The 18,234-nt window shown below is 35.4% G+C and overlaps 1 protein-coding gene across 13 annotated transcripts in view; it reads left to right on the top strand.

Annotated features, from left to right (window-relative positions):
* LOC113044590 (muscleblind-like protein 2a) overlaps positions 1 to 15,459 on the top strand; it is a 61,150-nt gene extending 45,691 nt beyond the window's left edge. For 5 of the 13 annotated variants that reach the window (XM_026204691.1, XM_026204693.1, XM_026204692.1 and 2 more), the window contains exons 5-9: positions 236 to 490; positions 5,262 to 5,315; positions 5,639 to 5,795; positions 7,480 to 7,515; positions 14,633 to 15,459. In XM_026204691.1, coding sequence (XP_026060476.1) covers positions 236 to 490; positions 5,262 to 5,315; positions 5,639 to 5,795; positions 7,480 to 7,515; positions 14,633 to 14,763 — 633 coding nt within the window. In that variant the 3' untranslated portion in view covers positions 14,764 to 15,459. Of the gene's footprint in view, positions 1 to 235; positions 491 to 5,261; positions 5,316 to 5,638; positions 5,796 to 7,479; positions 7,516 to 8,888; positions 8,984 to 14,632 lie in introns of all 13 variants that reach the window. The other 8 variants (XM_026204696.1, XM_026204702.1, XM_026204700.1 and 5 more) reach the window with 8 other exon arrangements.
* Positions 15,460 to 18,234: the final 2,775 nt, after the last annotated feature.

Consider the following 18,234-nt stretch of genomic DNA (forward strand, 5'->3'; position numbering starts at 1 on the left):
TGTGCGATCACTTAGCAACTGACTGATGTCTGTGATAATAAGAGGCTCTGTTCCTCTGCATCCCTCCCACACCGAGAGGCTGTCGCTGCCTTTGTTAATATTCAGCTCGGTGTGTGTTTATTTATGTACCTGTGCTCATACACAGGCCTTGAAACTTCAATGACTCACGTCTCTGTTTGCACATTTCTGTTGTGTTCCCTGTTTGTTTTGTCTGCGGGTGTTGGTTTGCGTCCAGGTGTGTCGCGAGTTTCAGCGGGGCAACTGCGCACGCGGCGAGACCGACTGCCGCTTCGCCCATCCTAGCGATAGCCCTATGATCGACACGAGCGACAACACGGTCACCGTGTGCATGGACTACATCAAGAGCCGCTGCTCACGCGAGAAGTGCAAGTACTTCCACCCTCCGGCGCACCTGCAGGCCAAGATCAAAGCAGCGCAGCATCAGGCCAACCAGACCGCCGTCGCCGCGCAGGCCGCCGCCGCAGCCATGGTGAGCCAATCACGCACAATTGATTTCAAAATGACATGCATACAATTCTACATTAACACAGTCATGTTGTGCAAAACGAGTTTTCAAATTACACCAGCGTGCCTCACCAGCTGCGTTTAATTTACAGCAGAGTTTAATTTACCGCATTGTCACGACACATTGAATCGCAACCAAGGCAGTGCTTAGAATTGTGAAACCGTTTTCGGTTCTGTGCATGATAAAATCAATTGACAACACATGTTGAGACGTGCCCGCGGAGGTTGCGATTTGAGATATCTGATGATGTTAGCACATTAAATGTGGAGCACTGCTTTATTATTATATAGCCATGACCCATCTCTCGATTCTGGGCGGGGATTGCGTGCCAAATCGGTGTCGACTCTCTTATCTCGTCCCTGGAGTATTTTAGTCCTTTTAAACAGAGTAAAGAGAGAGAGACAAAGAGACAAGCTGCTTGAGAAGACTGTCATGTGATAAAAATCACTCTCACTTCTTATCCATCTAGTATCGTACTGATGCGATCATTATTAGGAATAGGATATTAATATAATAAGCACAATGGCTTAAAAGCTTCTTTGCTGACACTCTTGACTGCACAAGGTCACGGGGCAGCTTACTTGCCCATTTCTCTGCCCAATGGGAGGCCTGCTCTCCTCAGAGCAGTCGAGATTAAATTAAGGAGATGGATGACATCTTTGTGCCAAACTGATGTGAATGCATGAAACAGTGAAACTATCTTGGGCCGCATGCCAGGCTTCTTTCGTTTGCAAGTTCAAACGCATGTCTACACTGCAAGCGAGCGACGCATTGCAACGGAACTGCAGTTGCGTGCAATGCTGTAAGCAAGAGATGTTGAATTTTGTAATTTGTCTTGCAATTTGTACTGCTTCGATTATAAGTTATTGTTGTCACAATCTCTAAATTCATGCAATTTTTTGCATCACTCGCATCTTTTTATGTACACTGCAAGCAAATGACGCATAGGGTTTTGTGCAACGTTATTTATTTTGTTATTTTTGTGTTGTGCACCCGATTATAACAGATGCGATTAAGTTTTGTTGTGTTGCTATCTTTCCATGCATCCAATGTTAATTGCATTGCATTACTTGCAAAATATAGGGGTTTTTTTATGCGTATGGCTTTGATAATAACAGCGCTATAAAGTATTGTTTTGTTGCAATCCCTGCATGCATGCAATTTTAATGCATAACTCGCTTGCAGACTAGATATTTTTGTTTATTTGTTATGGGAGCATACCAAGTTTTTTCTACACTGCAAGTAAGCAGTGCAAAAAACTGCGGTAAATGAGTTTTGTTGCGTTTTGTCACCATCACAATGTATAGTATATGGATTTGATTATAGCAGGTGCCATCAAGTTTTGTTGCATCACAATTTCTGCATGTATGCTATTTGGATTTTGTTGCATTGTTACTTGCATTGTAGACAGTTTTGGTGATTATGGCAGCATTCTAGTTTTGTCTACACTGCAAGTGAGCAATAAACAACAGCGCTCCCTTAAAAACGAATGAAACCCTGAGTTGCTGCAAGTGAGTAATGCATCAAAAGCAGTATTGCACATTTGCAGTGTAGACAGATTTGTTGATTGCATCTTTTTGCTACGCTGCAAGACAGCAATGCAACGCAACACAACAAAACTAGACCGCTCCTGTTATAATCAGCAAACCTGTCCACATCTCCAGTGGTGTGACACAATGAAACTTGGTATTGCATGCTTTTAAATAAACGGAGGAGAGTGGTGAGATGTAAGGAAACTTGCAAGTTAGTGGTACAGATAGCTTTTTTTATAATAATAAAGTCGCAGTGAATTGTTGCATTGCAGCATTGCAGTGCAGTTTTTTTTTTTTATTAGAATGAGAGTAATGTAGTTTCTTCTACACTCTTACAAGAACACTAGATTTTCCCCATTAAAATTAATTAAGCTGCAAGATGCAACCAAATGTGACGTGATCTAGTTTTGTCGCATCGAATCACTAGACTGTAAACAGTTCTAGCACTGATTATAAGACGCTGTTCAGATTTATTTACACTGCAATGTGCAAAGCAACATGTTTTGCTCCTTCTGAAACTGTTAAAACTGCATGCAACACAATGCAGCGTGAAAAAGCTTGACATTGTGTGCATGCAGTGTAGACAGCTTTGTTGATTATAATAAAAGTGAACACTTTGTTCGGCATTACAAGAAATGCAATGCAGGAAAACTAGATTGCTCCTGTTATAATCAATGAAATTGTCTACTTCGCAATGCGATGCAACAAATGCGACATGCATGAGTTTGCCATTTAATGAAAATGATTGTTTCCTTGCACAGCCACGCTTATTTTATTGATTATAACAGTAAGGATATAGTTTGGTCCTGCAAGCTCACAATGTGATGCAACACATGCAACATGGGAAGCTTGCTGTTAAAAATGTGAAACATCTTGCGTCGGGGTGAATATAGTGTGGTCACTTCACTCGGTTGTGGTGTAGACACCATGATAGGCAGCAAGCTTTCCCGCTTGCACATCTCACACTGGTGTGGTTTTAGTTTGCAGCATTTGCTGTCATGGCATTCACACGCTTGGCCTCATTCGTTTTGCTGTTTACTCCATTTTTGCTTTTGCTTTTGCCCTGAACCTTTTGTCTTTTTCCACTGTAACGTCTGGGTCAGAGGTTGACGCAAGGACAGTATTGGCTCACCAGCCATAACAATAAAACAAGAGTGAAAATAAAGCCAGAGCATTTCTGTTGACCTGAGATAAACCACCAGCTTTGGCTTCAGGGTAAAACGCTGTTAGCCTTAAGGTGCAATGTCCTTTCCTGATTATGATGTAATGCAGATAACGAAACAGGTTTTTTTCTAGGGTTCAAACCGGGTCAGTTACTGTAGGAACGCTGAAGCAATCGATCCCAAATGTGACCCCAGAGAAGTCAGATGATACAGTTATAGTTTCTTCATTTTTGTTGCTCTTCAGTTGCTCTTTGCTTTGTTTTGTTTAGTTTTTTTCACCAGTGGAAGGTTATGTAATTCTGTATGATAAATCCCCGTGGGTGGCATATTTATTTTAATGGTTCTCTATGTTGGCGGAGGGGAGCAAAACATTCAACTCTTGGTTACAAGAAAACCTTCAACATGCACAATTAAAGTGCATCTTATTCTGATGTTTATTAAAAGTTGTACTTGCCAGCTCTGTTCCTAAACCTACTGATCTTTCTTCCTAGACGGCACTAGACTCTCATAAACGTGACGCCAAGACTGTTCCAAAGGATTTGTGCATTATTATGCTGCTTTCCAAGATGCCTTGTTTTGCATAAATTCATGCAGCAGATATCCTTCAGGGAGAATTTAATCCCAGAATGTATTGCGACAAGCTCAGTGAAAAAACCTAAGATGACAAACAGAGCAATACAGTTCTATTTTAACACCAAAGCTATCACTAAAGTAGTTAAATCATAACAAATTGCCATTATATTCATTATTTGTGAATGCTGCAATTAAAATACAAACTATTTTGGAATGAATAATTATGACTCCAGTGCACTTTGCGTCAGAAGTACACCTAGTGCACTAAGTTGATGCCTATGTAGAGTGTTTCAAATAAGTCATATATGCTTGAGAAGGTTGCATCCTATGTAGACAACAATGCAGCTCACTAGGTTTTGGAGCAGAGTCCAGACTTGTTTTTCCTTGCAATAAAATGTCTTTAAATGATGCATTATATTTCCCTCGTACCCTTTTGCTGTGACTTTATTATAAAGAAAAACATGCATTTTTTCTTTTCCATTCAACATCCGATTTTTTTGGTGTGTGGCTATTCTGATTTCAAGCATTTCTGCATGGCGTCATCTCATTTCAAGCGTCCTTTTTTTGCTGCCACATCTTTACTTATTACCAGTACTTTTGCATGGCATTTTATTGGCGAGGAATATTGCAATGTGTTAGTTGCATATAAATATTTAAATGTAAAAAGAAAGACATTAAAATGGGCCACAATAAATAAAAACTCAAATATAAGAATAAACAGAGCTCCACATTCTGTGATCAATCACATCAGTTGTTTTCTTTTGGTTCCGTGACCTTTATGATTTACATGTTGCTAGTTGGTAAGAAATTGCAACACATTGTGACAGAAACAAATGTCAGGGAAGGCGTTTCGGTGTCCTTTTGTTTCCTTTTTGCTAAGTGCTGGTAAATGTCACAGCATTTTCGCCGCACCATGTTAAAATCGCCTGACGAGCGCCGGTCGAATTGGCTAACTTGGCCCATGCGGATTACACCCAATTCCAGTCTTAATAGAGAGCATGCAACCTCACGTTGCATCCGAACAGAGCCAGATGACGTTGATGCCTACCTGACACAACTTGAATTATGCACACAGATATCGGGTGTGTTTTTGATGCAGCGAGCTCTCATAACACTAATATCTACAATCCCATTAGCGTGTTTGACGTTTGATTGGTAAATGGTGAGACTCTTGATTTCTGACACTTTTAACACAGGTATTGTAGATGCTTTGTGCTTTCGTACTAATTCAGAACGTAGTCAAATGTTTCTTTGAGACAAGTTTTTCCGTTTATGTGCATGCCTATTGTTTTGTATGTGGTATTACTGCATTCAGATTATTTTTGTTTTTGTTTTTTTTCCTTCTCACCTATTCCACAATGCAATGCTGTCCCCATGATGCACCTCTGCTTGCTGTTACCTGTATGTTAATACGCTTGAATCCCATTGGCCCACTGCCATCATGTGCTCGCTGCCTGCTATTAAAAGACTCAGTCGACTGCCAAAGCAATGAAGCGACCCCTCGAGGCATCTGTAGATCTGGTACTATGACCTTTCACCTTTTGCTTTGCATGTAGCTTTTTTAATGTACTGTAGCGACTCACAGAAGTTTTTAATTTGGCTTCTTTGTTTTGATATAAACAGTAAAAGTCACATTGTAGTCAATTTTGAAAAAAGAATGTTGTGTCGTCTTTCAAAGTAAAGTAGCTTTATTTAGTAAACGTAAGTGCCTTGCTTAAGTATCTAGCGACGGTTGTCGTCGTCCTTGTGTAAAACAGAGCGATGCAGCTTCCAGTCAACATGTGCATGGATACAGAAGTGGTGCAAGACTGGTTTAACTGGTGCATGTACTCTTTCACGCTCAGGCGTTTCCCCATGGAGTCCTGCAGCCCCTACCAAAGAGACAGGCGCTAGAAAAGAGTAACGGGGCCAGCACGCTCTTCAACCCCAGTGTCTTGCACTACCAACAGGCTTTGGCCAATGCACAGCTCCAGCAGCCCACCGCTGCGTTCTTTCCCACAGGTGAGAACACACACACATGCACACACACAAACACACACACTCCACCAGCACTGCTTTGTATTAATCCCTGGGTCACCCTCTAAACGTTACACCCTTTTCTCTTCCCCGATCCTGGCATAACGTCATAACCGAGGCTTTTAAACAGCAACGTGTCCCAATTTGCATGCAGTGTGTGTGCACGGAATACTAATGCATAACGGGGTTTTTTTTAGAAGGGAAAATACAGACGTTATTTTGAGAGCACTGCTGACTTTAATTTGGACAGTACTGCTGGGATACTTTGATCTAAAAATGATAGCGGGCCATAGATTAAATTAGAAAATTCACAGAGGCGCTTTGATCTGCATGCTAAAATGCATTTACAAATGTACTGATACAGCGCAATGATTTTATATATATATATATATATATATATATAGATCGATACCCATCAATACTGGCCAATACATAATGTATTACAGTTTTTGATTGCAATTATTGTCGTTGAGTAAAAATTTCGTTTTATTAAAATATTGCTTAAATAATTCAAACTAAAACTGAAATGAAAATTAAAAAATATTAATAGATATACATAAAAAACAAAATAATTCAAACAAAAAATGTAAATAAAAAAGTTTAAAGAAATAAAAACTCAATAAAATTAAATAAATAAAATCTCTAATAATATCTCAATGGTACTAAAATAGTATTGCATTTTTTTTAGAATTAATTTAAATAAACTTTGACATTTGTCTTTCACTACAAAATTGCAGAAATTACAAACTTGTGTGTAAAAATAAATATATATAATTATTTAAACAAAAAAATTATACATTAAATTTAAATATTTAAAAATATTCTTTATTTCAAATATTTCAAATATTTCTATTTTTTTTTTTTTTTATCTAAATGAATAATTTGTCTGGCCGATGAAATTGCTGTAACATTTTAATAACCATATTTTATTTATAAAAAATATTTAGTCAATATAAAAAATGACTAGAATAAATTAAAATTGTTATAAAACAATTTTTTTTCTGAGATGCCTTGTATATTTTTTTATTATTGTATATTGTATTGTATTGTATTTTTTTGTAAATGTATTCCGCGTAAAATATATATATATATTCCACCTTCTCTGGCTCTGTACCTGTAGGCGAACACGCTGCAGTATTAATAACAGTAAACACAGATGAAGCTCTCTCCGTGTGTAGGGTCTCAGAGCGAGTCCGGCTGTCTAATCCCTCGTAGGTGTATTTTGTCATCACACACCCACATGGTGGTTGTGTTTCCTTTCAGCGTCCTCTTGTGCCCCTGTTCCTCCCTCTTCTCCAGCTCTGGGGCTTTTGTAACAGCACTATGTCTATTTTAACCGTAGGAGTGGCTGTTGGCTCACCGCATGACTCTCTTGTGTGTGTGTGTGGCTAGTTTTTAGCCCTGTTTCCCTCTTCCTCTTCTCCTACACGGTTTCCCTGCGCTCTAATTTCACAATGCTAAGCTCCTGTCTTCTCATTGCGGCCCTTTGCGAATATTGATCCAGTTTATCTTCCCGGAATCCGCTGAGTTTTTACCGGAATGACGACACGGTGGAGCGAGCGATCTATAATGATTTGTATGGCATGCTGAATACTGAATCTCTGGCTCTGTGTCTAATATGTTTTTCTTCCCTATTAACCTCTCTCCACTCTTCACTGCATGGTCACAGGGTCAGTTCTGTGCATGGCTCCTGCTAGCAGCATTGGTAGGTTCCTCCTCTTCCTGTCTGTGTCTGTCTGTGTCTGTTTTCTCCTGCTCACGTAGAGATCTAGTCGCTCTTGCAGGTGATTTGAAGCTTGAGAGACACTCACGTCACACAAAACACCAAATTAGCATCCGTTTTCTGCTTTATTCTGCTTCTGTTCACCTGCAAGAGCACTCGGTTTGTTTGAAATATTCACATTTCTCTTTCTGGGGTTTTGCTGTTTAAAGTTTGCTTAAGTGCATATTTAACATACTTATTTTTATTATTATTATTGTTATAGTAGTTCTGTATGTTTTCAGTTTGTTCTAATTACTATGTTTATTATTATGTATATGTTATCAGTTTGTTTAGATTTTATTTCTAATTACATTTATTATTAATAATATTGTTTACCGTAGGTCTATATATTTTATTTATTCACGTTAACTAGATTATTTAAAATTATTTTAATAAAAATATTATTATTATTATTATTATTATTATTATTGGAATTATATATATTTTACACATTATTATTCAGTTTGTTTTAAATTATTTCAAATTCCATTTTTTTTTAAATCATTATTATAATTATAGGAATTCTATGTATTTAACATTCATTCATTCTAAATTATTTTTTGTTGATTTTATTTTTATGGTTTAAACATTCATATTATTTTTACATTTTTACTGTAAATTTAAAGTTTATAATTTTTAAATTCATATAAATTTTACAGTATTATTTAATTGTTTTAAATTGTAATTCTTTATATTTTATGTATTCCATTCATTCTAAATTAATTTGGGTGGATTTTATTATTATTGTTTAAATATATTTTACATTTTTACTGTGGTCTTTTTGTATACAATTCATATATATTATACCTTTTATTTTTACAGTCACCATTATTATTCTAATTATTATTATCAGTTGATTATTGCAAACAGTCATTGGTTTTTTTAGTGAATGATAGGCTTGTGTAGAGTTGATTGGGAAATTTGATCAGTTTCCTAGAGAAAGAGTGGACTCGATCCTGAACTTGTGTGTAGTTTTCCGTAGACCGCAGGATCAGTGTGAATCCGCTCGTGCACGAACCGCTCGCGCCAGACTTCTCTGGGTACAAACTGATAATGCTGTTAAATTTCCTTGAGGTGATTTATAATCAGCCTTTCTCCTCTTCTTTTGTTGTTTTATGGTTTTGTTTCCCATGCTTCTCTCGCTTTGCATCGTGATTGCATGCCATCCGCTGGTTTAACCTAACGATGGCTCGCTGCTCTGTGATATACACCATTGCTAAACGACCAAAACAAACTACAAAAACCCTACCAAACACCTGTTTCCATAATGCTCCACCTACCTGTTCATTGCTTCCATGGTTCCCTTCCTGAAAAAGTACCCATGATGTACAGTGCTACGCCTGCTACTGTCTCTGCAGCAACAACTCCTGCCACAAGTGTCCCCTACGCAACAACAGCACCAGCCAATCAGGTTTGCTCCTTTTAAAAGCTTTCTTTCATCAATCCCTGAGCTCCGAATAAGCACTTTGCTACAAATTCATTCCGCGGTCGCCATGGCGATCAGTGCACAATCTCCCGGCAAAACCTGGCACTTGCGCTCAGACCGGTGCTTATTCAGAGCTCGCACATTGGCAAATAGTAGTTGTGTTGTGTTGCATTATTTTCTCGTTTTGTTCTGCATGTCCTTGCTTTGTTTTGATGTCAAGATATCCTTCCTCATCTACACACACACACACACACACACCGGCTAAAAATAGACACACCTCACTCCGTTCTAGTCTGATTTCCATGCACTCGGCCGATCTGTGTCCGTCTCAGGCTTCGGGAAAGCAGGCGTCCAGCTAACAGGCAATTTAACAGTGTTTAATAACTTGATAACAGCAGCATTTTTAATTAATATTAATAAAGGATTATTGACTGTTTAACACTGTTATTATATTCATAAATATATGGAAATAATAATAATAATAATTATTATTATTATTATTATTTGCATAATGATGAATAATTGAATAGCATCAGCATTTTAAATAATATTAATAATATATTATTGACTGTCTAACACTGTTATTAAATTCATAAATATATGTAAAGAATAATTATTATTATTAGTAGTAGTATTTTAATATTGTTGAATAACTGAATAACACACAGCATTTTTTTTTTATTTAAATGATTATATATTTATATAAAAGTTTTAATATAAAAAACACTTTTTAAACAAATTATTACATTTTTAAATAATAATTTATGTTATTATTTTTTGTATTCTTATTGTTAATAGTTTAAAAATACAGTACAATTCAAAATCACAAAAATTAATGTGAATGATTATATTTTTTATAAAAGTTTTTATAAAAAACACTTTTTAAACAAATTATTACATATTTTAAGTAATAATTGTTAATATGTTTTATTAACATTAATAGTTTAAAAATGCAGTACATTTCAAAATCACAGAAATTAATGTGAATTATTATATTTTTGAGTAAAAGTTTTTTAAATAATAATTATTGTTATTATTTTTTGTATTATTATTATTCATAGTTTAAAAAGAAAGTACATTTCAAAATGTGACTGATTATATTTTTAAATAAGTTTTTGTTTTAAATTTTTAAATTTTTAATGTTATAATTTTAATGTTATAAAAATACAGTACATTTCAAAATCACAGAAATTAATGTGAATGTGAACATCAGTTTTTGTAATATGTTAACACTATGAGTAATAATGGTTTTATATATAACATTTTACTTAATAATCTGGTAATATTAATAATCCCATGACATTTATTTACACTTGCTTATTAACTTCAGCCAAACATGCACCCCACATAGCTGCGATGTTAAAAAAGATCATCTTTGGTCCGCTCCCTTTCTTCGAGTATTGTTCATGTAAGGAGACTTCCAGCACTTCCTGTCAGCGAGCAGCATTTCCTGTTGTTCCAGGGCTGCATCAGGAACTGGGACGTATGTCCAGGTTATTTGTAGTCTTGTCATGTGAAACTGAACCTGTTTCCTGAGAGGCTCCTGCCAGACACTTCCAGGCTCTTTAGCGCCACCTAGCAGCAGAGAAATCTGAGCAGAGAAGATGTGCTTCCTGCAGTGTTTTCAAAGCATTTTAAATTAATATAATAATAATAAGAATAATAAGAATAAATTATTTATAGTTAAACTTCTGTTAAACTATGTTTCTGCTTACATTTAAACTCATTCTTGTAATCTAATTCTTAAATATTATTAAAATGAGTTAAATGTAATTATAATAAAAATGTAATTATTATTCATAAAACAATTATAATTCAGTATTTTTTTAATCTCAAAAAATTGTTTTAAAAATAACATTTTACTTTAATTTAAAATACATTTTAAAATCCATTAATAATATTAATTATAATGCCATTTCATTTATTTTAATTATTTGCCTATTTAAAAACAACAGTATATTTAAATAATTTATGTTTTCATTATTAATATTAATGAATTTAAAATACTGTAAATGACAAAACCTCAGAGAAATAAATTATAAAAATGTAATAATAATAATAATAATAATAATGACAAAAATTATGATAATCATAAGAATTAATCTTATTTAATAATAATATATTTTATATATTATTCAATTATATATTGCTCATTCATATTTTATATTCTATTTTATTATATATTATTTGTTGTTTCAAATTATTTGAAATTCAACTTATTATTTTGAGTCCAGCAGGATTTTCAACAAAAAGAAATGTAAGTAAAAATGTGATAAAACGGTTTAATAGAGAGAAGTGTCTTGATTACAGGTGGCTCAGATGGAAATATTATTTTCTTCAGAATATCATGCACAGCATAGAAACAGTTCAGAAAGTAAATATAGCCCATTTAAATTTCATGTTGGCTTGAAACATGCTTTGCATGACTTTCAAAATCCAAGCATTAATATTCATATCATACATTTAGCAGCTGCTTTCATTCAGAATAGCTTGAGACTCATGATGTTTGTTACACAGAGGCCTTTTCTGTGAGGTTTGTTTGTGTCAGTCTCAGACCCAGACAGACACCCGCTGACTCATCACCGCCAGCACTGACCTCACACACGACTTTAATTAGAGAGAGAGAGAGAGAGAGAGAGAGTGTGAGTGATGGAGGGAGAGAGAGAGAGAGAGAGGGAGAGAGAGAGAGAGAGTGTGAGTGATGGAGGGAGAGAGAGAGAGAGAGAGAGAGAGAGAGAGAGAGAGAGAGAGAGAGAGAGAGTGAGAGAGTGTGAGAGAGAGAGAGAGAGAGAGAGAGAGAGGGAGAGAGAGGGAGAGAGCAGCAGCGCCTCCTCCTGGACACAAAGAGCAGCGGCTGAGGATTTAGACGCATATTTAAATTGAAATCTTTTAACCACTGTCTACTTATTACTTATTTTGAAATAATGTCATTTAAAATAACACATAGCTGTCAAATATCAAATGTTGTCCTAAAAGTAAAACAAACAAAAAAATTAATATTTATTATAAATGTAATTGAGTATGCTATCGTGCGTGTGTGTGTTTGCATGCATGTGTGTGTGTGTATATATATATATATATATATATATATATATATATATATATATATATATATATATATATATATATATATATATATATATATGATATTTTAAAAAAATAATCATTTTAAATAGTAAAGATTCACAAGATATTCACATTTAAAACTGTAAAGCTGTACAGAATTACTTATTTACTTATTTTATTATAATAAAAATATAATAATAAAATAGGTAAATTATTTTAAAAAGATAATTAATATATAGTCTTTATATAATGTATTTGTTATTCTTTTAAAATGTGTTTTAAAATATGTATTTATTATTATTAATTACAACAGTTATTTTATGTGTGTGTGTGTGTGTAATACATACACACATACAGTAAATATAAATAAACTTAATACATTTAGATTATATTTTGACATCGTCAAAAATACATAATAAAATATTAATTTAAATAATGTGTTTTATTGTTTTTAACGTGTATTTACATTATTAACATGTTTACTGTTGATAAATGACATATCTATAAATAAAAAAATATACAAGTTTTAAGAATCCATTCTAACAATATAATTATGTTGAAATGAAATATAACAAAAATTCCATCTGATTATGAGTAGCATGTCATAGTTTGTCATTATGTCTTAATCAATACTTCATTTATTTGTTGCCCATCTGTCGGAGGCAGCTTTGTGTGTTTTTCTCTGCTAGAGATATACTTCTCCAGATTCCTGATTCAACAGGGAACACATTAAACCAGGACAGAAAACTGAGTCAGATACTTCACGTGTTAATACAGTAGTCTGAAAGAAATGATATATTAGCTGAACCTGATTGACATCACATGCATCCCGATCCAACACATCAGCATCGTCTCATCAGGCTCTGTGTGACCTGCATGACCCCTCTCTGGCCTTGCTTTCCCATCATGCATCAGTGCAGCCGGCTATCAAGCTTCCACACTGTCGCCTCGCCTCAGTGCTCTGCTCACAACGCTGACGGTGTTTCATAGTAACTTTCCACGTTTTGTGACTAAACTAGGGTGCCACGTGCTTCCTGATTACTGCTCTTCTACTGTTTGGCTTGGGCTACTTCTGGAAAACTGGATCCAGGCAAAATATTAGTTATACTGGGAAACGAGACCAGCTTTCATAAAACAGTACTATTTATAAATTATATACGTGACCCTGGACCAGTTGTAAGGGTATTTTATTATTATTATTATTATTTATGCATGCATAAGTTTAACTGAATAAATAAGCTTTCAATTGATGCATAGGACAAACTTTGGTACAACTATTTGAATATCTGGAATCTGAGGGTGAATAAAATCATCTTTAAAGTTGTCCAAATGAAGTTCTAAGCAATGCATATTACTAATCAAAAATTAAGTTTTTATATATTTATGGTAGGAAATGTACAAAATATCTTCATGGAACATGATCTTTACTTAATATCCTAATGATTTTTGGCATAAAAGAAAAATGGATCGTTTTGACCCATACAATGTATTTTTGACTACTTGTGCTCCAGGGTCACTTATGATGTTTAGGATGCAATTTGACGGGTGTTTACAACAACATGCGTGCAGAAGAATGAAATCCTGACACTGAATGTGAAAACAATGAAAATATTACGTAATCTACGCACAAAAAGACCATAATATTGTACTGTGACCTGATGCTGTTTGAGAAGCACATTGAATATAAATAGCACACTATACTACCTTAAGTAATAAAGTGATCAGTGTGCTGATTTTCAATATGCATTGAGTGCATTGATTGGGCAGCCAAAAGTTGATATTTTGGCATAAAATTATATTAAAATGATGCACAAGTTAAATATGCAAAAGTTTAGGGTCAGTCATTTTTTTAAAGTACTTTAATTCAGAATTAAATTTATCAAAAGTGACAGTAAAGATGTTTATAATTTTACAGAGGATTCAAATAAATGCTCTTCTTTTGAACTTTCTGTTCTTTAAACAATCCTGAAAAATAAGATGCACCACGTTTTCCACAAAAATATCGGTCAGCACAACTCTTTTCAACATTGAATGTTTCTTAATCTAGAATGTTTTCTGTAGGATCATATTACACTGAAGACTGAAAAAAAATTCAGCTTTGCTCACACCAGTGAATTACATTTTGGCAGATATTCGCATAGAAAACAGTTTATTCATCTATTTTGTATTTTCGATCCAATAAATGCAACTTTTATTACCATAACAGACTTGAAATGCTCTAAACTTAATTTTCGAAGTATTTTTCCACTTTGGCTTGCAAACAAGACGCCTACTTTTTATCCAACTCCTTTGCGTTCGCTGCTTTCCACACCTGAGAACACTAAACACCACTTCCTAGAGAGCATTTGAGTCACTACCGTACAACCGAGAGCTCATAACCACTACATTAACATGCATACGCTCAGTAATTAGCATGCACATCCCTCGCTCACGCCGTCTACATCCACACACACGCAGACGACACATAGCTGTCAATCAGAGCACTAAAGATCGACTGATGCTTCTTAACGAGCCTTTACTAATATTGCCATGCCGTTTTGTGTGTTTTTCTCCCTTCTGTTTGCGCAGATCATCTTGAAGTAAACCACCGAAGAGGAACAACGGGGTGTCAGGAAGCTGCTTTGAGAAACCCAAAAAGATCCCCGTGTAAATACGACCTGCCCTCCTCCCCTTTAGAACTACAGCAACCTGCATGCTAAAGCGTAACACACAGAACACACACACACACACCGTATACCTGTTAATGCTCGGAAAGGTGACTCAACCGGTTTCTAACTTAAAAAAACGAGACTAGAAAATATATACGAGTATCTATAAATATATATGTATGTTAATGTACAGCACGTTTCATAGAGGCATAAGTGAGATTTCATCCGAATGATCGGTCACCCGTCAGATAATGTGTATTTTTCTCCCATAGTTGTTTTAAATACAAATGCACAATGAGTGAGCGACGAGCGAGGGGACACACACACACACATGGTTTGCACTGTCAGAAATAGTGCTTAATAATAAGTGCTTGATTGTCTTGAACGGGAGGACGTCTCCTGCAGAGGATGTCTTAAACTAAACCCCATGCACCCTCTAGAGAGGGGAAATAGGGACTTTGTTTCTTATTTTAATTTACAAAAACACAGAATGTCACACGGCGGACACACAGAAGATTGTCTACTGGTCAAAATGCACCTCCCTTCTTGGACTCGAGCTGTCTTTGGAAAGATGTTATTCCCAACTCTTCATCCCCACTGGCCAAAGAAAGGTTTACAAGGACACGAAGCGCACACTGATTTGAAAACCTGTCAGTGTCGCGAGTGCGAATGTGGCAAACCGCGTGCCATGCAACCACGTTTCTGTCTACGTCTCTCCTAAAGGACTGTGTTTTACTCTTTCCCTTTGTGTTTTAAATGGACGCTGAATGATTTCGATGTGTCTGTGGAAACACTGGCCATCAGGGAGTCGACTCTGGCTTCTATCCCGTGCCAAGGGCTTATTGAACATTAAACTGGAGAGCTGCTGTAAACAAACTCACACACGAGACGGACTTCTTCTCCAAATTGTCTGGGGCCTGTTCGTAGTCCCACTCACACGGTGCCCAGCGAACGGAAACGACGAGGGGGAAACATTGCAGTAGACGATCTTTGAGGCGTTGTGAATGGAGAGCCCTGCGCTCTCGCCGATAATCCTGTTTTATTTGATAAACAGTAGAAGTGCCTAAAAAAAATCTATTTTACACAGCGAGCATCTTGAGAAGATGACTTCATGTGGGGTTTGGGGGTTATAAAAACATTCAGAGTGAAGCTCCCGAAATGATTTTGGCCAGACGAGTGATGAAAACAAAACAAAACAACAAAAAAAAAGTTAAATGCATTTCATGCACATCATGGTCTGTTTCATTACACAATGTCGATGTTGCTAGAATCGGTGTGAGACGGCACAGGCAGAATGTTTGTTTTGTTGTAACGTGTTAGCTTTTATGCTTTCTTGGAGTAGCTGACATTGGAAATGTAAGGAACTTGGAGCTCAATGTCTGTAACACACGTGAAGTTTTGAGTTTGGTAAATGATTGTCATTGCAGTGTGTTCTTAACCAGTTATGTGGACTGTCTGTTAAAGGGACAGTTCATCCTAAAATTGGCTGAAAATATACTAAACAGAGATTTAGATGACTTTGTTTTCTTCATCAGGTTTGGAGAATGTAGCATTGCATCACTTGCTCACCAATGGATGTGAATGGGTGCCGTCAGAATGAGAGCTGATAAAAACATCACAATTATCCACAGCATCCAGTCCATCAGTTACCATCTGGAGAATTTAAAAGCTGCATGTTTGTAGGAAACTAACTGATCATTATGGCTTTTTTTTTTTTTTATTCAAAGTGAAAAAGTGTTCTGGTCGAATCAGGAGAGAAATCTGCACAGATCAAGCAGCGTTTAAACAGCTCCGAACAAATATCTGGTGGATTTTAATGTGAGGGACAACAGGAGATGGACTTTTTCACTGGAGGAAGTGTTGTTATGGACTATGGGTAAAAATTAGAAAAATGTTGGGCATGATCGAAAGTTTATGTGGGGTTTAAATATACTGATCTAATTTGCATATTATGACATCATCATGGGGCGGCAATCTTGAATTTCATAATATTTAGGAAATAGTAGATATTAAATTAATGTTTGAACTTGTTTGTATGTTTGTTTGTTTTTTGTCTTTTTATCCTCATTCCAAATTTTCAGAAAAGAGCTAATCAACAATTAAGCAGGAGAAAGTACTAAATTATTACTATACTGTATAGTAGTAAAATGCATGTGAACATTTGCCTACTTTTTGATCAGGTCATCCGTAATATTAGGGAAATAATAGATATTGAATGGATGTTTGAATTTATTTGCATGTTTTATTTTTTTTAATCCTCATTACAAATTATCAGAAAAGAGGAAACCAACAATAAAGCAGGAGAAACAGACTGTCTTTATAATGGATTTGGTTCTTCTAAAAACATTAAGTGATAGACGGGAGTGGTGTGGATTATTGTGATGTTTTTGTCAGCTGTTTGGACTCTCATTCTGACGGCACCCATTCACCGCAGAGCATCCATTGATAAGACACTGATGCAATGCTACATTTCTCCAAACCTGATGAAGAAACAGTCCCCTCGACATCTCAGATGGCCTGAGGATGAGGACATTTACAGCAATCTTTTGGGGTGAACTGCTTCTTTAACAAACACATTTGTCATTTTCTTACTATAACAAATCATCTAACATCATTGTTTAGTTTTTATTTGGATGGTGTTTTACCTGGAATAGCGCGCTCAGCCTTCTTTCCTCCCTGATTTGTTATGGGTGAAGCATGTGTATCTGCATTGTGCGAGTGTGTTAGCGATCCAATCAGAACCATCATGTATTTTCATGGTGCTCGATTAACACAGACAATCCACGAAGAGACGTTTGGTTTCGCAGGAATATGGCACTGGTCTTAGCATTTTTTTATTTTAAATTCATGTCAATTTTTTTTTTTCCTTTAGGGATTTTTTCTCTGTTGTCTCAAAAGTTACAGTTTTAATGTAATTTTTGACGTGGAAAGTGATTTAAATATATTTTATTGTCATTCTGTTCATTCTTTATTTTGTTTTGTTAAATGCTAGAACACAGAACAATGGTGTAACCTATTTTAAAAATGAATGTAATTTATTAAGCCGGGCTTAGCTACGTGCAGCGGTCCTCGGCCAATCAGGAGCCGCTTCTAAATCTCTCGTTCGGGACGCCGCGTCGTAGCGTAAGCAAGGCTATAGAATTGCTTGTGTTATGTAAAAATGTTTATTGTATAGGTAATGTTTTACCAAAAAAAAAACTAAAATGGAAAAAAACGAAGAAAAAAAAACTCTGTAGTATCATAGTTATTTCATAATAATATTAATAATATTAAGTTGTTGCTGTGGCAACCTAAAAAGTTGCGAATACTACATTTTGGTATTTTTGTAAATGATGTAATTTTTAAGTTTTTTTTTTTTTTTCGTTTGTTCTTTTATTTTTTATTTTTTTTATTGTTTTCCTAGAGCACTGTAAAACAATAGAGTGTAAAACAGATATTGGAACATTTCCTATTTTATGTCGAAATTATATTACCAGGAGATTTTTCGGTAGCATTTAACGGCCTCTTCATTGGTGTAACATT

Source organism: Carassius auratus, chromosome 26 (genome assembly GCF_003368295.1).
Source record: "Carassius auratus strain Wakin chromosome 26, ASM336829v1, whole genome shotgun sequence".
Classification (NCBI taxonomy): domain Eukaryota; kingdom Metazoa; phylum Chordata; class Actinopteri; order Cypriniformes; family Cyprinidae; genus Carassius; species Carassius auratus.